The 20,679-nt window shown below is 35.3% G+C and overlaps 2 protein-coding genes across 3 annotated transcripts; both read left to right on the forward strand.

The window, feature by feature from the left end:
- Positions 1–1,469: 1,469 nt before the first annotated feature.
- LOC120347616 (uncharacterized) lies at positions 1,470–9,310 on the forward strand. 2 transcript variants are annotated; one of them, XM_078117856.1, is made up of 4 exons: positions 1,470–1,616; positions 6,189–6,447; positions 8,126–8,244; positions 8,749–9,310. In XM_078117856.1, the coding sequence occupies exons 2-4, from the start codon at positions 6,211–6,213 to the stop codon at positions 8,969–8,971; spliced, it is 579 nt and encodes a 192-aa protein (XP_077973982.1). In that variant the 5' UTR covers positions 1,470–1,616; positions 6,189–6,210; the 3' UTR covers positions 8,972–9,310. The 2 variants fall into 2 exon arrangements, with proteins under 2 accessions (XP_077973982.1, XP_077973981.1); XM_078117855.1 differs by lacking the exon at positions 1,470–1,616 and adding an exon at positions 5,558–5,691.
- Positions 9,311–13,090: 3,780 nt separating this feature from the next.
- Positions 13,091–19,245, forward strand: LOC120347417 (calreticulin-like). The gene is made up of 7 exons (XM_078117679.1): positions 13,091–13,250; positions 14,003–14,129; positions 14,627–14,805; positions 15,268–15,578; positions 16,059–16,316; positions 16,884–17,087; positions 18,035–19,245. The coding sequence occupies exons 1-7, from the start codon at positions 13,166–13,168 to the stop codon at positions 18,143–18,145; spliced, it is 1,275 nt and encodes a 424-aa protein (XP_077973805.1). The 5' UTR covers positions 13,091–13,165; the 3' UTR covers positions 18,146–19,245.
- Positions 19,246–20,679: the final 1,434 nt, after the last annotated feature.

Here is a 20,679-nt window from a genome sequence, read left to right on the forward strand (position 1 = left end):
CTATACCAATACAAGTGAAACCTTTTATCTCTACAACAAAATCAATAGTAATGAAATGAATACAAGCTACATCCTATGTATTTCGGATACGCATCGTAAACTTTGAGTTTAACTCGTTTTCATGCTATAAATAAAGCAAAGATTCAACGTGGTAAATTTAACAATTCCAGTTTTACTGAGACGAAATGATCTTTTATTCATGTATACCTAGAAGATAAATATCGGACCGTGATTTATGGTCGGGTTCTGCCTTCAGGTTGTGTCCAACAAACAGAAATTTTGTTCAAGAATATTTGTATCGAATTTACGTAATATATACACGTTCCTAGAAATGAGTAGAGCTATTAATCAATCGATTAGATTTTTTCATAGTTTGGTAAATTAAAGCTAATTTACATCTTTATTCTCTATCTTTGAGGCCACGTACGAATATGTACCGTATGTTAAATAATTTTGTTTAGGCGGCTTAGGTGATCGAAAAATTATGATAATTCCTACGCATACGATCCTATAATAATTGAACCAAATACGGCAATCTATAGTTATCGGTATCTAACACGAAGTTTTTTTTATGAAACGTATAATCAGTGATTCCCAATATTTTTGGTTAAATGACTCCCTTGGCCTAATTGGGAACTTCTTATTCCTGCGTCACTATGCCTAACAAGTAATTTATTTATTTAATCTTTAATGGATCTTTAGTCAATGTTATTCGCAAGTCGCACTCTGACTTTTGTTCAACTTGCGCAAATTATAATGGGTGCATTAATGACTATTATAGTAATAATTAAGAACTAAGAAATATTATTAATACCACAGCAAATACAAAGCAAAATTACTCGCCGAGAATGAGAAAATTCTTTCCCGGTCAGGAAATGGGGGCATAATGTTTTCACAATAAAATGAAACTAATTCCCTGAAATATGAAATTTTGTTTCACTTCACCAGATTCATGATAGTGAATTATGAAACGGAAAATTCGACAAGTGCAAGCTAAATTTAGTAAATGATTTACCATAATAATGCTCTCGTTTTCTAAATATAATATAATATCGCCGGTACTCCCGTAGTATATGTACCAGGTTAGGGTTACGCCGCAATTTTATTTCGATTTTCCCTATTTTAGTTCTATTACGAGTTCGAGAATCGCACAACCTGAATCCTAACCTATGGTACACAACCTGAATCCAGGTTGTGCGCCATCTTGGTGCGCATACTTCAGGAGGTCCGAATATATCCCCTGCTCATAGGTTTCAGTCCCTTTACACAACTTGATGTAAAGTAGGCTAACAAAATTAGTTACCTCCATATTGGTACATACACTTCTGGAGCGCCAAATCGCCAACATTCTTGACTCTCGAACCATAATAACATTGGCTGAGGACACTCAAAGTTACCAGATACTATTGTAGATTTTGTTATAACTTATACCTCTTTCTAATTAATTAGGATATCGTTTATTCCCAGGGTAGGGATAATCTACGATATGTATTCATAGCGTTTATATTTTCCAGTAACTACTATTTCATTCTCATGTGAGTTTTTTCGTGACAAATGAAATGATGACAATGAGAAAATTACATCGAGAGCATACTTAGTCAAATAAACTTCAAAAAGTAGGTATACAACCTTTCCAACGATGCGTATTTTGATGGTTCGCTTCGAGTATTGTCTACAAACAGGAATTTAATATGAGATGTATAGTGCATGTATAGTCAGGAGTAGAGGTGGATATTTGGGCTTCATTCTGTAGTAGCATAGTTCATTAAACCTCGACTTAGGTCAGTGGTTCCCAACTTTTTTGTTAAATTCCTCCGTTAGTCTATTTTGGAGCTCTGTAATCTACGCATATAAACTACCTTTTATTCAATCTTCAGTGTTATGTGCAAGTCTCACTCTTGATTTTATGCAGTTTAAGAAGTTTATAATGTCAGAATGTGTGCATAAATAGGTGATATTAGCTAAAGAATATTCAGGCTTGTCCATGGGAACGTGCCATGGGATGCACACATTCGTATTTCCCATAGGACACGAAATACCGTATGGTTTTGGGGGAAATGATGGAAAAACATTTCGTTATGAACTTCGTGTATATATTTGAGCATAGATCTCTTGTTAGTAGTCATAAAGAGCAAATTATATTCAGCATTAACAATATACTTCGTGGAGGGGCTGATGGACACATGTACAATAGAGTCGTTAAATTTTGTTGTTTTGCATGTCTCTTCGTACATGTAGTCCTCTTTAGTAGACGCTAAACCTAAATTTAACAATTTCTATTGAATTGTATTCCAATGGGATGGGATGGGACAGAAAAATATGTCCCATGGACAAGTCTGAGAATATTCGTAATACATCAGCAAGTACAGCACAAAATTTCTTCCCGGTTGGGAAACGTGGGCTCAGTTGGAATGAATGACGTAAACATGGTATTCAATAGATTTCAACACCAAAGCCATATAACGCAATATAATTTATTTTAATCTACCTCGATTTGCTAATGCCAACAAATACCATTTAGTTATTGATCTTGCGGTTAAATTGGGGATAAACATGAAAGGTTGCTTTAAAAAAACTTATATATAATTACTCTACTATGAATCATGTAATGACCTGGCCTAAAATATCAGATTTGCCATTTTCTTACATAAATACTACTTTGTCATACTAATGGTTAAAACATGTCGATTCGTTATTCGTTCGATTTTCTCTTTGTTCGCTATTGACATACGTGGTATATAGTTATGCAAAATCTGTATGCCGAGGAAACACATAATAGAAAGCGATCAATAATGGATACTATAGACATGCTCATGATGAACCATAACTTAATCCTTTATTTGCTAATACCCGTTAGGAAACGGACACAAGTAGTTGTGCAAGTATATTGTTCGTAATTTTCATAACTTTATTTTGTGATGTATTCTCAGCGAATATATATATATATTCTTCTCGATGGGACTAAGATTACAAGCGGAAATTGATGAAGAGTTGAAGAGATTTAGGCACTATGATTTCATTGATTATGATATTATTATAAGACAGATCGACAATTTATAAAGATAATTCTATTTCGGATACAAGGCTTTGCGGAAAATCCAATCCATCCTCAGACAATAATATTCTGAAGTCGAATTTTGTTCATTTCGCCTTGACCTGGTGAATTTGCGAAGATTGGTTCTTAGTAACAAATGACTTTTTGTTTACTGATGTAGATCACGTTTAATTCCCGAGAGAATCGCTTTAATTTTGGTTTTGGTCTGTTTCCTCGATCGAATTGATTTTCAATTTCATGGTGAATCAGTCAGGCAGGCACGAGCGGACGACTTTGGTTAGATACGTCAACGAAATTCGATTCATTTCAAATCAAGTCTGTGCGCTGAAACGTAAAATGATAATGACAGCTGAGAGAGGATTTGCACTTTATATCATAGCTAAGTCAAGCTCGCCGGTTCAGAACCAAAGTCGTAGAAACATTGTGCAATTCAGAATAGCAAAGTTCTGTCTTATGGAAAATATACGATTAGAATCATTTACTTGAGTATATTCAATCTGTAATATATTTAATCGTGTTGACGAAACAGGACGCGACGCCCGTGGTTAGACGGATGTGTACTGGATATAGATACTCGAAGACATTAACCAGATAGTAGACATTGAACGCCGTAGCTGGGATAGAACTTCATAGCAAAATGCAAGCGCGTTCAGTTATTTATTGGCGAAGTTCATACATAAATTTGAAAATAGGATGACTTTCAGACGCAAATTAATGAATAGTATATATTCAATGTGCCACTGGCAAGAAGTTCTCAAATATTATGAGGTATTATCCGTAATAAACTTATACGGTTTTGTGGTAAAAAAAATCCGACAGGATAGATAATGATTTTTTAGATTTATCATAGGAAAGGCTAGTCTATCGGTATGCGAAACAGGTCCGGTAATCATTATAAATGTAAAGGATTGAGTTGTGAATCCAGGTTGGGATATGCCAGCACTTTTGGTTACTTCCCTGTGCCACGAAGCGAATTTTTTGCGCCATTTTAGATAAGCTGTAACGACAAATCCTAAGATTACTAGGCAGAGGACAGTAAGTTAATCTCTAGTGTTGACTACGACTACAATTTTATGAAACGCTTTGTTGAAATAACAAATCAAAATATTTATTTTGCCAGATCAGATATCATTCCTTTGGCGTGAGTTTTTGAAATATTAAATATAGTACCTTAAATGTAAAAACATTTTTGTAGTATATTCTTTATATGCAAATGAGGCACTTGTAATTTATGCTGTCTTTCAAACTAAAAAAATTATCGTTATTGACGCCAATAATACCTCATTGATTTTTCTATTGTCTTAATATTGCTAGTTCGGATAAACAAATGATCGATTGATTGGTGATTCTCCTTGTCATAACGCATCACATATTTCACCATCAGGTTATAAGTCGGATAGAAATTTTCGAGTTGGTACGGGGTTAATTTATCTTGTAAGCTTTCGTGAAGCGTTCTAAGTCAGTGGTTCTCAATGTGATTGTGCGACGAGGTTTCTTTGGTAGGTTTGCAGGATGAGTCTGTTGCCTGCAATTTTATTTTAAATGAATTAGGAATATACAATGCAACTTAACTAATCAGCAAGGGAAATATTAATATTCACTATACGTCATTTCAATGTATTAGCAATTAGCTATAAGTATTGGTTTCATTAGGTACATTTTGCGCACGATATTGGCATATTTCTATATTACTTTTTAAGGATCGACATTTAATCTATATTTATGATTATTTTTATAAGCTTATTTCCGTTTAAATTTATATTAAAAATCGCCAATCAAACGTACTGCTCCAAATGTATTAATTTAACGAGGACAGGAGTGAGGTTCTGAAGACTCAATTATTAGTGTTTCCTTTCATCGTGACTTGAACTGATGTTTGTAAAATGTCGCTTTCGTTATATGCAGTAGTTCTGTTTACAGTTAATGGGTGATTATGGATGAATTCATTATGAATGCTTTACTTGAAAAGTTGCGATACCGATTTTACTTAATTAGATTTGACTATATTGGTCCGTGAAAATTTTATGTATATTTAACAACGGGCTTGCAAAAAAGTAGGGAGCCGCTGCTTGAAATGTTGAGAATTTAGTGGTGACAGGAACATTTGATATCAAAAATGGGCGGGTCACATATCAATCTGGTCATTATATATGAAGGACAAAATATGCGCATGAAGCAAGCATGTTAAGCAGTTTTGATTTGGGAAATTTCAAAGCAATAAAGAAAAATCAAACTGTTTTACAGTCACGAAATAAGCTTATTAATTCGTGTCCTTCATTAAAATTTCATCACCGCTGGATTTACCGCTCGTGAAAAAAGTGTTAGCTCGTTAAATATCTTATTAACGGCATCATTTCTGACTTATCAAGGGCTCCGGTATTATTTATAGAAAATATTATGAACTTTATAAATGCACCAATTTACGGTTCAATTTAAACTTTTTGCAACTCGGGCGAACTGCAAGGAAATGCTTGTGGGGATATTTTTAGTAAATCTTCCAATTTTTAATTATATTCTATGTCATGGTGTGAGATCAACTATTGTCATTGTCATTTTTTCGTACTATGCAGTAGTTCAAGTTCTTACCCCCCAGACTTCAAAGTCCTGGAGTGTGACTCGCTCAATAACTCTTTCGGGTAATTATTCTTACTACATACAGGAGTTCAATCGTTAATCAATAACTCATCGTTTATCATTTTTGATGTTCAAAATCATGTTTACAGAATTCCTAAATTTTTGTATTCAACTGGCCAATAAAAAAAAAAACGGAAGAAAGTGACTGAAAGCATTCAGCGCCCATCAACAGTCCAAACCTAAAAAATCCATTCAACTGGCTTTTGCTTCAAGTGAACTCAAAGTCCTGTGGCTCAGTTAATTAATTAATTAATCTTTGGGTATCCCAATCTTTTCCAAACGCATGCTTCATTGGAGAGATAATTCCACTCTATTCACATTGTATAATAACATTCAATCAATACAATACCCGAGCTCATTTTTTTGTCATAAACGACCATAGCCCGTCTCGAGGATTTTTTGGACCCTCGCATCCATGTTTCCGGCTTCCGGACGGGCCCGCTGGCTGTTAACAACCTATTGTCATAAATCACAGTGTATTTTATGTTTTCGTTTTTAGATTTTGTTGTATTGATACAGATATGAGTAGACTGGTAATAAACTCATCAAGCACAGAGAACATGGACGTGTTGCAGAAAACTACGGACTTCTTAAAAATTCATTATGCGGGGGAGCACGGAAAATTTCCAGATGATTTTGGACCAGTAATTCACATCCAGAGACAAAACGAAGGACCTTTGACTCCTGTTCATTATATTGTTATTGTTCTAATCATATACATGGGAGGAATTGCAGTCTTGATCATGAAGTCAGTTCAGGTACATACATTAATACTTCTGTATCAGATGAAATAAGTATTTTTTGCGACGGCATTAAAATACATTTCCGAATTTAATACTGTTTGGTTCGTAACAACCATTTGAGAGACTCTAATGCAGTAGTTCCCAACATTTTATGACTCGTTCCGCTCCCTTCCTGAGGCTTTTACCTCTCATGGCCACTATTTATCATTCCAGTAGTATTTACAGCGTAATTTCAATTGGAAGATTTCAAACCCCTTTATGTTCAAACAATTCATGCTCAGCAAAGTGAAAACACCCTGTGAAATAACCTTATCACGCAATGGAACCAAGATTGGAACCCCCCTCTAACCTATGTTCCAATGAATCGATCAATAGTATTACAACGTTTTTCAACTGTTTATCAAATTGTACTTCGGTCATTTTATTACATTTCAATCGTTAATTCCTAACCTAAATTTCATTTCCTAAATGACTTGTACACATATAACTTATACATTAGGATCTAATAGGTACGTTATATAAGCAGGTAAATATTTTTAGTTGTAGGGGGAAAAATGGGTATCGCGCAAAAATAACAAACGAACGAGTCATAGCGCAACTAAATAATGTGCAAGTTTACAGTTGAATTTTCAAGTGTTTAGGGGTTTATGCAAGCGCCCGCTCGTATGTTTTAGTGGTAAAAATTGAGGTGGAAGAAAACACAGTATATATCAGGGGTGAGTCCCGTCAGTTACGAAGGTGAAATTGAATATTTTCATTAAATTGCATACGCTTTCCATATATTCACAAGTTTCTTTTTGTCAGGCTGTGGCGTGTATTTGCGGAGTGATGCCCTTTAGTATGGCAAAGTTTAGTCGATATGGAAATGTTGTTAACAATTGCGGAAAATTTGAGTTCGATCAATCTGTAACATGGTCTGTAGCAAAGCGAGGTACCAGGTTTCAGTCATTTATTTTGTAAAAAAAACATATTTCAAATATTCTATAGCTAGTTTCACCAAAATGAAGTTTAATATAAAAGGGTTAATCTCGCGTTAACATTTTGACGACAAGTCTGTCGTCTGTGAGTTGGCCCCGATAGTATTATTTTAAGTATCTTTACGTTATTCCCGATTACAGAGCTATCTTCGACAATCACAAAATAGGATTCATAAGATGATATCTATAACCGAATATTGATACTTTATATATTTAATCTTTATAGATTAGAATTGAATATTGCCAATAGTAAAATATTCTTGATTTTTCTGTTTCTATTCTCTAAGCAACTTTATTTTTCAAACTTATAAAAGAATCTCTTAAATATTTATGAGACCTATTTATGCTGCGGATAGAAAGAATCAAAAGACAGACTAATTCTGCCACGAATAAATATTTCATGTTTTTGCCCTGAGAAGCTAATATCCAGCGCGAGAAGGATTATTCAAAACATTTAGTTTCGAAATTTATATTCGCGGTTGAATAAACTGCTTACTATTAGATAACTCGTTATAAAATAGAATTCATACAATTCTGGCATCGCAGACGGCCCGGAACTGTAACCACAAAAATATAATAAAAGAGAAATATTGCCAATAAGTTATCGATCGATAGTTTTACAAAAGACAGTTTGACAATTTAATCGTTCCACATGACGTTTACCTTTATTTTCTTCAACTTTATTACAGTTTAAAAATCTGACATTATTTTTTCAGAGAGACAACGAAGTCCGACGATACGCCAATTATTACGAAAATTTTGTAAAAAGGCCACAGTTCAAAAGACCCCAATTACTCCCAAATTATACTTTGCGTAGATCGTGGTATAAAAGCAGGTAAGTTTAGGAATATTATTTCTATATTCTATGATAGTTCATGGTCTTTAGTTTGCTTACCATCCAGTCTTACGGAAAGTGCGATTGTTAATCAACACGTAGCGTAGAGAAAATTCACACGGTACTCACCGTCCAAAAACAGTAGTTTCCTAACCCTAAGATTTCACTTTTTTAAATTAGATATTTGAACGTTGGATGTCACTGCTCGATAACCAGCTCTGGTTCCCCGCGACTTCCCTTCTCCAGTAAAACTGTAATTTTAATTTTTTTTCCGTCTTTTCTGTGGTTATTTTTTTTTATTTACTGGTTGGAAAAATTATACTTGACTTGGCAACCCCATCCTACGTAATCACCGTGATGGTGCTACCACGAACAGCATTTTATCAGTAACAGATACATATATATGGGTCGGTTTACATTCGTACTTAGGATTAATACACTTTGGGGCAATTTATGAATTGAGTTTATATAACAAGTTGATTCAGTACTTATTTTTTTTTACAGAATTCACAGAGGCTCGTGCACACCATCTCACGTTGAAACTGTAACTGATGTCGGCAGTGTGGAAGTGTTTGATCTCGATGATCACCATAGATGTGATTCTATATCTGCCACAGCTCAATGTACATTGCATAAACAAGACAAACACTTTGACAAAAGATCATCGGCAATAATCGTGGTAAATGCAATGCCAGCGTCAACTCAAACTGAAATTCAAGATGTATGAACAACTGAATTCACAGCAGGATTAACTTCGCTTCACAAAATTGCTAAATCAACGGCATTTCTACGACAACCGACGTCGAGGTTTGAAACAGCAGACTCCCAGCAGAACGGCGTGATCTTCAAGGCCTGCGTTAGCATATATCGAATTAGATGTAGGGTTGCCTGTATATATATATATATGTGTAATCGAATTAAATCAATGTTGTAAATCACGTTTCCATTGGTTTCAACTTTTACAATCATATGACTATTGAATCATTTTTGTCATTTTGCAATACGCATGTGCTATGTATGTTGCGTACATTTGGAAATAAATTTGAGATTTCACACACAAATAAAATCACACTTCATTTTTCTGTATGCAGAACGATGAGAGAGCAATTTTATACGGCAGTTTATCGGGTCAAAATTCCGATATGAATGATGAAAAGTGGGTGGATAAAATCGCAGCATCGTCGTATTATTAGTCCATTACTATATCACGCTGAGAAATATTACTTACGTGGTAGTAGGCCTATCTACTAAAGACGGCTGTATCGGCTAAATGTAGACCGATATATTAGGATTTTTAATCTGATCCAGAGTTTTAAAAAATAAGTTGGAATATGGATGTTGATATTATTTTTTGCTTACAGGGATAGTGTTCGCGGTATTGGCTCCGATAACTCTGAGACATGCTCTCCTTCAGCCCCGCGTGTAGAAATGAGAACAGGATTCTGACCTGTTTATCAGCCAAACTAGCTCAACTAATTTGTGTTTTTTCGCTACCAATTTTTATATTGACATCTTCAATATCACATGGTAGTTATGAAGAAATATCAATCAAACATTAGCGAATTTCCCGATGTGTAAAAGACAAAATACGATTTACATTGGCCTGCACACGCAACGCAACCTTTTTTTAACTTGCGGCACATTTATATAACTTGCCAAATTCGACGGCACACCACAACAATTATGTTCATATTTCCATCAGAGATTTGTGGTTGTTTTAATGAGCACAATCGCTATATATTAGGATCAATACGTGAAAGAGCAACTCGAAGTTCGCCGTCAACATCTTTTATGCAGGATCTTTTATCGTTATTGATCAGTAATAAAGAGGAAAAACTTTGTTCGCACATATAAGTTGTGCAAAACTGGAGCAATATTTCAATAGTTGCATTGGAAACGTGCGCCTGTATTCTTCTTTTATTAAAATTCAAAACACATCAAGTGGAATTTTGCTGAATTTCAGTCTTAGCGTCTGTCATTTCTTACTTCAACGAAATTTTCTCGAATACGCAGGAGTAATTCTTTCGTTAACATTTCAGCACTAGTTGAGAAAGGATTCCGGATCCAGTCGTATCGTTCATTGTTAATTGCGAAAAAGTACCAGTGCTTATCTTTGCTGTATTAAAGTTAAGTGCTTTTTCGCCAAATTTGACACGAAACCGTATTTCGTATTTAAGTGGCGCATAAGTTTACTCGGAACCATTGCTTCATTTGAAAGTTGCTCCCCACAAATGCAGACTGGTTTTGGAGCATCTTTGTCTCCTCTCCCCCGGGATAAATATGTAAATCCTATCCTATCCTACGTCACAAATGCACAGTGACAGAAATTTGACTTGGTGTCGCTCAAGCTAACGTAGAAACATGTTAACTTTACGTTAGTAGAGTAGAGTAGTAGACTAAATTAAAATTAACAAAGAATAAAAAAAATTGTAAAAAAGAGAGAAGAGTTGCAATTCCTGTGCGGCACACCTGGTATCATATCGCGGCACACCGGTGCGCCGCGGCACACCGGTTGCGGAGCAATGATCTAGATCAGGGGTTCTCAAACTTTTGATGTTACGGAGCCCTTGAAGAGGTTGACCATTCTTCACGGAGCCCCACAAATAAATTTTGAAAATAAAGCAGACAAAAAATACATGTTGATATTTAGTGATTAATATTCCTGAGTAAGTTAAAAATACCTTACCTAATTTAAATGCTAAAACTTTTTATTCTAAATTGCACGGATAAATTATACATATTAGGCCTGTAAATTTGACACACATATTAATGAATACTCTTTTGATATTTTGGAAGAATGAAGAAGTCGCTCATAACATGCGCGATAGCATTTTGCTGTAATCACCGATTGTTTTCGTAGCGATGCGTGTTTTTTAGTTAGACCCTAACATCTATATGTGGTGTTTATTCTCCCTAATCACACATTTTTCTTGCTTGTTCCGCGAATGCGATAATTACGTTTTTGTCTTTGTGCGTAATTGTGAGTTTAGTATGGAAAACAAGTTAATACAATATAATCATCGGCGACGAGATGCTAAAAATAATTAATAAGGGGGTGAATCAGCAACCCAAATTTCTTGATTGGAAAGCGGTATTATATAATACTAAAACGGAAGAAAACATGATAATTTTTATTTTAGCGGACTCGCGACAGATTAAAAACGCTTTTTTAGACATTGTGAATCACAAACTTTGATGTTATGTTAGGTTATCAATGGGTGTTGTACCGTAGTTACTGAAATCAATACAATAATTGTGCGCTCGAATTTTATTATTGGTGTTTTTGCTTATTAACAGTTACAGAATAACCAAGTCCGTATTTTGATCGAATATCTCGCGGAGCCCCTAGGTTTCTCTCGCGGAGCCCTGGGGCTCCGTACGGAGCACTTTGAGAACCTATGATCTATTCTAGATCACAAAGCACTTCATTTCAGCATTAGCCCATTCAACTGCCGAACTTATATTGATTCGATTGTCTGACATACATCAGCAAAATCAGAATGTGCAAACTTTGTGGTAATTGTGACAAATGCGTTCACATTTTTAATGATAATGTCACGCCTGAATCACATTGTCATAATGAATTGCGCCAAACACCTCAAAGAAAAGTTCCAAGTTTGGATATGAGGTAAGTGGCCATTTTGCATTTCGGGGTTGATTAGCTGTAAGCAACCAAGTTGCGAGAACAAGAAATATGCGCGAGATTACAGTTTTGACAGAACGAACTTTTCTACTCAAATCACATATTGAGCGGTAGAATACTGCTGATATTCTATCTTTTTGTACATCCCCATTTCTTTAGGCTATGTTTCAGTACAATTTTGTTGGAGTATAACCCAGGCTGGCACCGTAATCAACGGCGCTGACAACACAGATTGGGGAAAATTTGTACATTACATCGGGGTATGGTAACAAAGGATGCTTGGAATCGTGTCCCCGATACAGGTGACATCTGTGAAGAATCTGAACTTCGAAAAAGAGTTTAGAATTTTCTGTACATAGTGTGCGTACTTTTTATTAATCGAATTTTAGATTATGTATTATACATCTTAAAGCAGATAATTTCGGTTTGAGAAATCAGCAAAACTATGGATGGATATAGATTCGGTTCCCGTACATTTGAACCCATACTAACCCTAACCCATTGGTTTTAGCAACCGTATATAGATTCAAATGAAGTTGAATTTGCACCCACATATAAAAGCAAGACGTCTTTGTTGTGTGATATGACAATAAGCATTTATTATGATCAATTAACTGTTCTCATATTCAGCATAAAGAGATCACAAAGTGCATCTTTCCGTTCCTGTTTTCTTCCATATTAAGTGATTTTATCAGTGGCTCAGTCCGATACAAATGTAGGCTTCAGTCTGTGCGATTGGTGATACCCGCCAGCCGCCGACGTGCGCGAATACTTCCTATGCGATGGAAGTAATACCAGTCACAGATCACGGTTAACCTAATATTCCTCCGCAATGTTTATTTTATCGAATAAATACCCGAAACAAATAGGGGGAAACTCCTGCTGCCAACAATCTGCTGCGTGTATTTCCCTTCCGTCGCGCCTCGTTTCAGACCTCGTATTACGTCTGTGGCGTTGTATGATTGGAGTTTCAACCGGTGGCGTGACCAATCACAGCGAGCCAGCTCTTGTTTTCAGTGACGTAACTTTTACGTGTGCGTTCATTCAGGGTACACGCTTGCTATTGCTACAGAGTATTGCGGCAAGCTTACGCTCAGTTTTCAGCCGAATTGCCTTATAGATTCATGCATTTTAGTTGATATACAAGTGTAAGCTTGTTTAGATTTGCGAAGTATGTGACAGTGTACTTGAGTTTATTCAAATGGGCTTATTTTTCTTCTAATAATCTTTTTCACATCAACCAGGGTTCCAATAAAGTAGTAATTAGGACAATAAAAAATGAAATTCTTTGTCACATTTATATGTCTATTAGTCTTGGCCAAAGTCAATGCGGAGGTATACTTCAAAGACTATTTCACAGACGGTGAGTGTTTTCATAAAATTTAAGTTTACTGGTTTAGAAAAAGGTGACCGAAGTAAACGTCTGAACGTATTTCCCACAACAACCTTAAACCACAGTGTCGGGTGTGTTTTCAAGTAGCATTTGTCACAAAAGAATAAATTTCATTTCAAAACCAAACACGAGAAAAGATACCGAAAATACCACCTTATTTCTTGGGAAACAATTTAAAACGTAATAAAACTAAAAACTAAAAGCTTTATGCTGTTATATAGTTTCCTTGAAAAACTGATTAGAACGATAAACTCTTTATTCCTAAATATATTTGAAGTGAGTGAACTCGCGACCTTTGATCACTTTTGGGTCCGCAAGTACTCCTCAAAAATTTTTGCGGCCCTTCATCCTCGCATACTTGGACCACTCTGTCCTGTATCATTATAATTCGAAAATTTAAACGAACACAGTTCTATAACGTCAGACATAAAAATGCCTTTTAGAGAATATTAATGTGTTTTTCTCAACATTGTAACCCTGAAAAGATCGAAGTTACACTCCTATAATCTTGAAATGTTGCCGTAGAAAACCCGAAGAGACGGACAACTCACCAGAACTCTCTGTAGTCGAGTTGTCTCTGTTGAGTTGTCTGTGTAGTCGAGTTGTCCGCCTCTTATATAAAGTACCGTATAATAAATCTTCATACCATAATAAAAAACTCACTGATGGGAACCTCAAGACTCCCAATGCAACAGCCTAAGTATTTTTCTTATTATTTATAGCGGATTGGGAAGCTCGGTGGAAAGAATCTAAACACAAATCTGATTATGGAAAATGGATTTTAACAGCAGGAAAATTTTATAATGATGAAGAACAGGATAAAGGACTCAAAACTAGTGAAGATGCCAAGTACGTTAATGATAATCTTTTCATGAAGATTTTTTTCAGAAATCTGCAAATTGAGGAAAATTTAAGTCCAAAAATAATCGAGTTCTAATTTTCTGACCTTGCGTAGTTTTGTACCTCAAGTACTTCTAGCGGGCGTAGCGTGAGGATTTTGACCCTATGTCTGTATGTCAATCCTAACCCTCACTTGACTAGGCCATCCAAAAATTACGTCACTACGACGTCACAAAATTATTTGGCTACGCCCACTAGAAGCAATTGAGTTATGAAACTATACTAGACCCTAATTTTCGATTGACAATTTAATAGGCCACAGTAGTATTCAGCATGTTGAACCAAATTTATTAGTGTTGTGGTTTAAAGATTGTGTAGTTGCAAATTGTGAATAGTATACCCACCCAGGAAGATTTTGCTCGTATTCGATCTTATATGCTCTCTGTCTGTTATTTATTTTGAGTCTCGTTTGTATTGTAGTGACGTATCAAATTTTTTTATTTTAGATTCTATGCAATTTCTTCTAAATTTGACAAATTTTCCAATGAGGATAAAGATCTCGTCATTCAATTCTCTGTCAAGCATGAACAAAATATTGATTGCGGAGGAGGATATATCAAACTTTTCCCATCTGCATTACAGTCTGAAGATATGCATGGAGATTCACAATATAACATTATGTTTGGTAAGATATGACTTGACCATTGAATGCAGGGTGATGTGAATATTGTCAACTTACTGTTGTTCTTGTTGAATGAAGCCTAGCCCGGCCCAGATATTTTGAGAGCTAACTATTGTTAAATACTTGATATGGCAGTACAAAATATATCAATTGTTAGTTATTGCTTTGAATAAAGTTAGTGATAAGCTAGGTTAAAAAAAATTCTTGTTTTTGATCTTTCCTTTCTAAAATTAAATCATCATTAATAAGTATGTTTTAACGAACTTCATTGTACAATACAACAAAATATTATTGGACATTTCTTGCTGGTAATATTCATCAGTATCATTCACATACCCGGTTTGGTGATGAACATCTTAAGTGTTTGTCGTGTTACGTAATCCATATTTTTGCTAAGTGGCAATGATGTAGCAACTGAAACGTGTGTCTACGTTTTGTTCTTACCAAAATAATCTTTCATTTCAGGTCCTGATATTTGTGGGCCAGGTACTAAGAAAGTGCATGTCATCTTTCATTACAAGGGAAAGAATTTACTAATTAAGAAAGATATCAGATGTAAGGATGATGAAACTACACACGTTTACACCTTAATTGTGAAACCAGACAATACGTATGAAGTTTTAATTGACAATGCAAAAGCACAATCCGGAAGCCTTGAAACAGAATGGGATTTCTTGGAAGCAAAAGAAATTAAAGATCCTGATCAATCTAAACCCTCACAGGAAGAATGGGACGAACGTGAGAAGATCCCTGACCCAGATGCAACAAAACCAGAGGTTTGTTGGCGCTCCGGAAGTATGTGCACCAAAATGGCGCACAACCTGAATCAGAACCTGGCACACATACTATGTTCAGGTTGTGCGTCATCTTGGTGCACATTGGGAGCACTGGTTTGTCACCTGTTACCTTTCTCAACCTTCATTAAAAAAAAATTAATAAATTATTAGTATCTCAAGTCATATTTGAGCTATCCTTTTATTTTCCTTGCGGGGCCTGATGCAATATCTTTTAAAACTTCTGTTAAAAGATGCATTTTAATAATTGCAAAAATATTGCATTGCTAAAATCTGAAATTGACCTGCTTTCAACCATTGAAGACTATCGAACATTTTAATCAGTGGTCTAAATTCTCATTTTTAAGTAACAATGTTTGTATTTTTATTTACTATAAATGTCTTACATAGCATAATTCAAAAGAGATGTATATTTATTACTCTTTTCTGCTGTTTAGTATTAACTTGCATTTTTATCTGAAGGATTGGGACAAGCCCGAACACATTGTTGATCCTGATGCCACAAAACCTGACGATTGGGATGAAGATATGGACGGCGAATGGGAAGCTCCAATGATCGATAACCCCGATTATAAGGGTGAATGGGAAGCCCCAATGATCGATAACCCAGACTACAAAGGAAAGTGGGTCCACCCTATGATTGCCAACCCCGCTTACGTTGCAGATGATAAGTTATACTTGTATGAAGATATCGGTGCTATTGGTCTTGATTTATGGCAGGTTTGTTTAATTAATATCAGACTTGGATTAATTTTGTAAATCAAGTAAAGTCGGCTTGACCGGGACACCGGTAGCATTCCTGTGTGGCCTTCACCTACTTCATATATGCGAATTGTCCGAACTATCGCAGGGCACTTAGTGCCACTTATACACTTAATAAGGATTTAATTAAAGTTCGTACAATGCAATCTGAAATGCGAAAGCGCATATGGTTATTAAGATCGGGCATTTTGAACTAATTTGCCAAAATGACGCTTTTTTTATTATTTCCTGTTAATAAACTGTTTTAGTTGACTCATCATGAATGTCTTTTTGCAAGATAAAAGTGCGTGTGTTGTATGTGATTTATTCTTGTGGAGTATTTTTTGACAGTAAAAATTTATGGGTGCTTGTGATTTGTAAATACATCCTAACTTCTGCAAACAGTTTTACTACTGCCTAGTTTTAACCAGTGCCAATTTAAGTAAGATATCTGATTGCTGCATTTTTCTATGTTGTATTGCTTTCTTCATTTGGTTATGTGAGATATGCTCGATAAGTAGATGTTTTATTTATTTTCACTTTTAGGTCAAATCCGGAACTATTTTCGATAATTTCCTTATCACTGATGACATTCAAACTGCAAAAGATGAATGCGATAAAATCATGAAGGAGACTGTTGTTGGTGAAAAGAAAATGAAAGAAGCCAAGGAGGAGGAAGATAGAAAAACGGCAGAAGCCGAGAGTGAGGATGATGATGAGGATGAGGAGGATGTAGCTGATGACGAGAGTGTGAGTAAAAACATTTTTTTTTGTGATAGTGAAGTATAGCTTCAGATTTGTCTGAAGGCTGACTGTCTTGGCTGCCTAACTGCCAGGTTAAATTGGATATCTAATTCATTTTATCAATGTTCAAATATTCTTATCATTGAATATGTGGTCATGTGCTATATCAGGGTTGGGCAAAGATTTTGGATCAGGGGCCAAAAATTCTGTCCACTTGGACTGGTGGGCCATGTAAACGTGATCTAAAAAAACATTTTATGAACAGTATTTATATACAGTGTTACAAAAGCAAAAGTGGAAAACAATGAGCCTTGTGCCGAAACTAAATTTCCTCGCAATCTAAAAAAAATTCTTGGTCTAATTTTTAGCTAAAACATCAAAATAGGGTTTTAGTTTAGTTAATCATAATGGTTTAATGTCCCGTGTTTAAAAAATAGTAAAGCCAAAAAATTGTTACATATGGGATACTTACCGGTAATGATTTGATATAGATTAAGGAATGGCTTGGGAAATGATTGATACATTTATTTTAGAATTAAGAAGTAAATGAATTTTTGCAGCGAGATTATGATTTATTCCATTTTAAGTATAATTTTTTGTGTATTGTTGATTGGTGGTGCAACAGTATATGAATTACTGAAGAAAAATCGTATTGTATAACAAAAGTGTATTAGAATATTCAACTCCTGGTGTTGGGGACACTCATACTTAACTGCCCTAACTTTATTGTATCTCTATTATATTATATTAGTTCAGTTATGGGAAAAGGATTTTTTAAAAACTCTAAATTTATGTCTAATGTTTAAGATGGTCAGTTGTGCATAGTATTGTATTTCTTAAATAAAAGTTTTCTTTGTAGTGTTTATCAAATTATAAGGCAGTATCATATTTGGTAGAAATAACCTAAATTAAAAGTCTGTACAATGTTGTCTAACTTTGACTCACTTTCACAGGACGAAGGTTTGGATGAACCAGAAGATTTAGACGAACCGGAAGATGAATTAGATCAAACGGAAGATGAAGAAGAACAAGATGAAGCGAAACAAGAAAAAGATGAATTGTAATTTCTTCGCCACTGTTCATCAAATCAATGAAAAGTTTTATTTATATTTGACAATTCCTAATGTTCGCCCCTTAGCCAATAAGCTGTCAAAAAAGTGCAACAAATTTGACAGCATTCTGCAGTAATTAAAATCTATTCTGGGGCAGAGTTTGAAACGATGGCCGAATGAGAATATCTCCTTTGCATTTTGGTAATAAAAATTTTCTATAATTCTGCTAAATCATATTAGTTCATAAATTGTACTCAATTGAGAATACTAAATTGAGAAATTTTGATTTTCCGATTATGAATTTCAAAAAGATGTTGGGAGACCTAGTTTGAGATGGCCTTAATAGAATCATTGCTCTTTACATTAAATTACTGATAGCTGCAAATTTTTTTAATATTCCCGAAGCGATATTGATCTGACTATGGAAAAGTTCAAATGCCATAGTGATTTCTTTATAAATTTGTATTCTCAGATAGGATGGTCTTAGTTTGCCATAATGAAGCATCATGCATTTTTGGTTGGTTCCATTAAAATCTTGTTTTTTACACCTGCTTGTCAGTTTTACATTTTTTTTGCTGGAAGCTTTTGTCTCTTTAAGAAAAATAATGCAGTATGCATGGCCGGAAAACCAGCTAGTGAAGCAATTTGTGTGTTTGTTATAGTATATTACCTGTAATTCATTTTTTTAAGGGCATTATTTTGAAATTCCATTTCTTCAGTGGCGTGAAGGCTTTTTTGTCACTTCCAATGTAGTTCTAAATATCTAGCTTACGTCTGCAACTCTATTCATTACGTTTTTGTTTATTGGGAGTGAGAGCCTTCAACATTGCCTGCTTTGTGGATTTTGAGTAAATCGTCTTGAGTAAATCGTCTTAAGTTCGTATTTAGAAACATTTTACTCACCGCCTTGTGATGGATTTTTGCGTGAGCCACTATAAAATTAGGATTGTGCTCTTGACTATTTAGTTGTAATAGATTTTTTTTTATGAATGTTAACAATATTCTTCATCTGTTTCGAATTTCGCCTTGGTATGTCTATAATCCAGGGCAATTTGGCAATACCTTTTGTGATTGGATCCAGTCCATTAAAATACAAATGTTATTAAAAAAAAGTACTTGCTTCTATTAAAGAGCGTGGTATGTTAATTCTTTCTACATAAGCCGAAAGGACATACCCACTGCATCGTCTAGGACAGGGGTTGGCAAGGTTTTGGACCAGTGGCCAAAAATTCTGCACATTTAAACTGGCGGACCATGTAAGTGAAAACAATAAGCCAAAACTTAATTTAATCGCAATGTCGACGAACTACTACAGCTGATTTGGTTGTGACATCATCAGGCAGGCCCGATTGAATAACCGAACGGACCAGATTTGGCCCGCTGGACATAGTTTGTCCATGTCAAGTCTAGAAATAAAGCGCCGTAAATTTTTTCTCCGACACCTGTTCATATTCAATCTCCTGTACATATTTTGAACGTGACTGTGGAAAGTGTCAGTAGCGCTGATCCCAACAGATGACATGTTTAGGTCTTAGTTTGGAAGCGGCGCTTTGACTAATAGGTTTCGCATGGCTCTTGACTCTTATGTAAAAAGACTTCGTTGTTCGAACCTTGGGTCCACTTAATGTGAATGAAATAAAAATAATCCCAAGAAAATAGACCATTTTGCTAGCTATTTCATCTCTGCGCAAGAAAATTTAATATACACAAGAACTGGTCGCTCGTTGTGATCTTTCGACATATGCTACAGAAATTTATGCAGTCTCGATGATGCTAGATTTTACTTATCAAGAAAATTGGCGATGTCAGATGTGTGGAATGCCCATCTGTTTCTATAAGATGCTGAAAGTCGTAGGTATATCGCTTGTTGATAGGCGATGGAACTAATTTTATTGAATTGAGTGAAAGGTTGAAAATGAACAAGGGTCCGTTGTAATTAACAAATAGGTCTAGAGCAGTGGTTCCCAAAGTTGATTGACCGAGGGCCAGAATAAGAAGCTGAAGGATAATCGCGGGCCGGAAAAGGGTAGCTCCAGCAAGTGACCGATGCCGACGCCGGTACGTATAATTAAGATAGTGATACAATCGAATTGTTACGAAATATACACTTTTTAAACTGTGATAATGACGTAACAATTGGCGGTATGTAGAACGCGAAAAGGTAAAAACATAAAGTGTTAAACTATTTCGTTTAAGTTCGGCGGGTCATATTAAATTGTTAGGCAGGCCGCAGTTTGAGAACCACTGGTCTAGAAAGTGTCCGTCAACTTCGTGTTTGTATATCTATGTCTTGTTCATCATATTATAGTTCTTTCTCGCACAGAAAATAGGTTTCTTTCTTGCATTTGTCATCAAATATTTTTCCATCTTGATTCATATCTGCGCAGCGTTGATTTGCTTTATTCGGTTGACCTTTTTTCCAAGGTGTGTTGCTGCGAGTAGATTTTACTCCATCGCTCCAGATCCACACATTTTGAGTTTTTATATCATCGAGTCCGATGAATATGTAGTCTCCATCGGTAAGGTTAAACAAAGATAAGATTTCA

This window comes from Styela clava, chromosome 11, assembly GCF_964204865.1.
Source record: "Styela clava chromosome 11, kaStyClav1.hap1.2, whole genome shotgun sequence".
NCBI classification, from domain to species: domain Eukaryota; kingdom Metazoa; phylum Chordata; class Ascidiacea; order Stolidobranchia; family Styelidae; genus Styela; species Styela clava.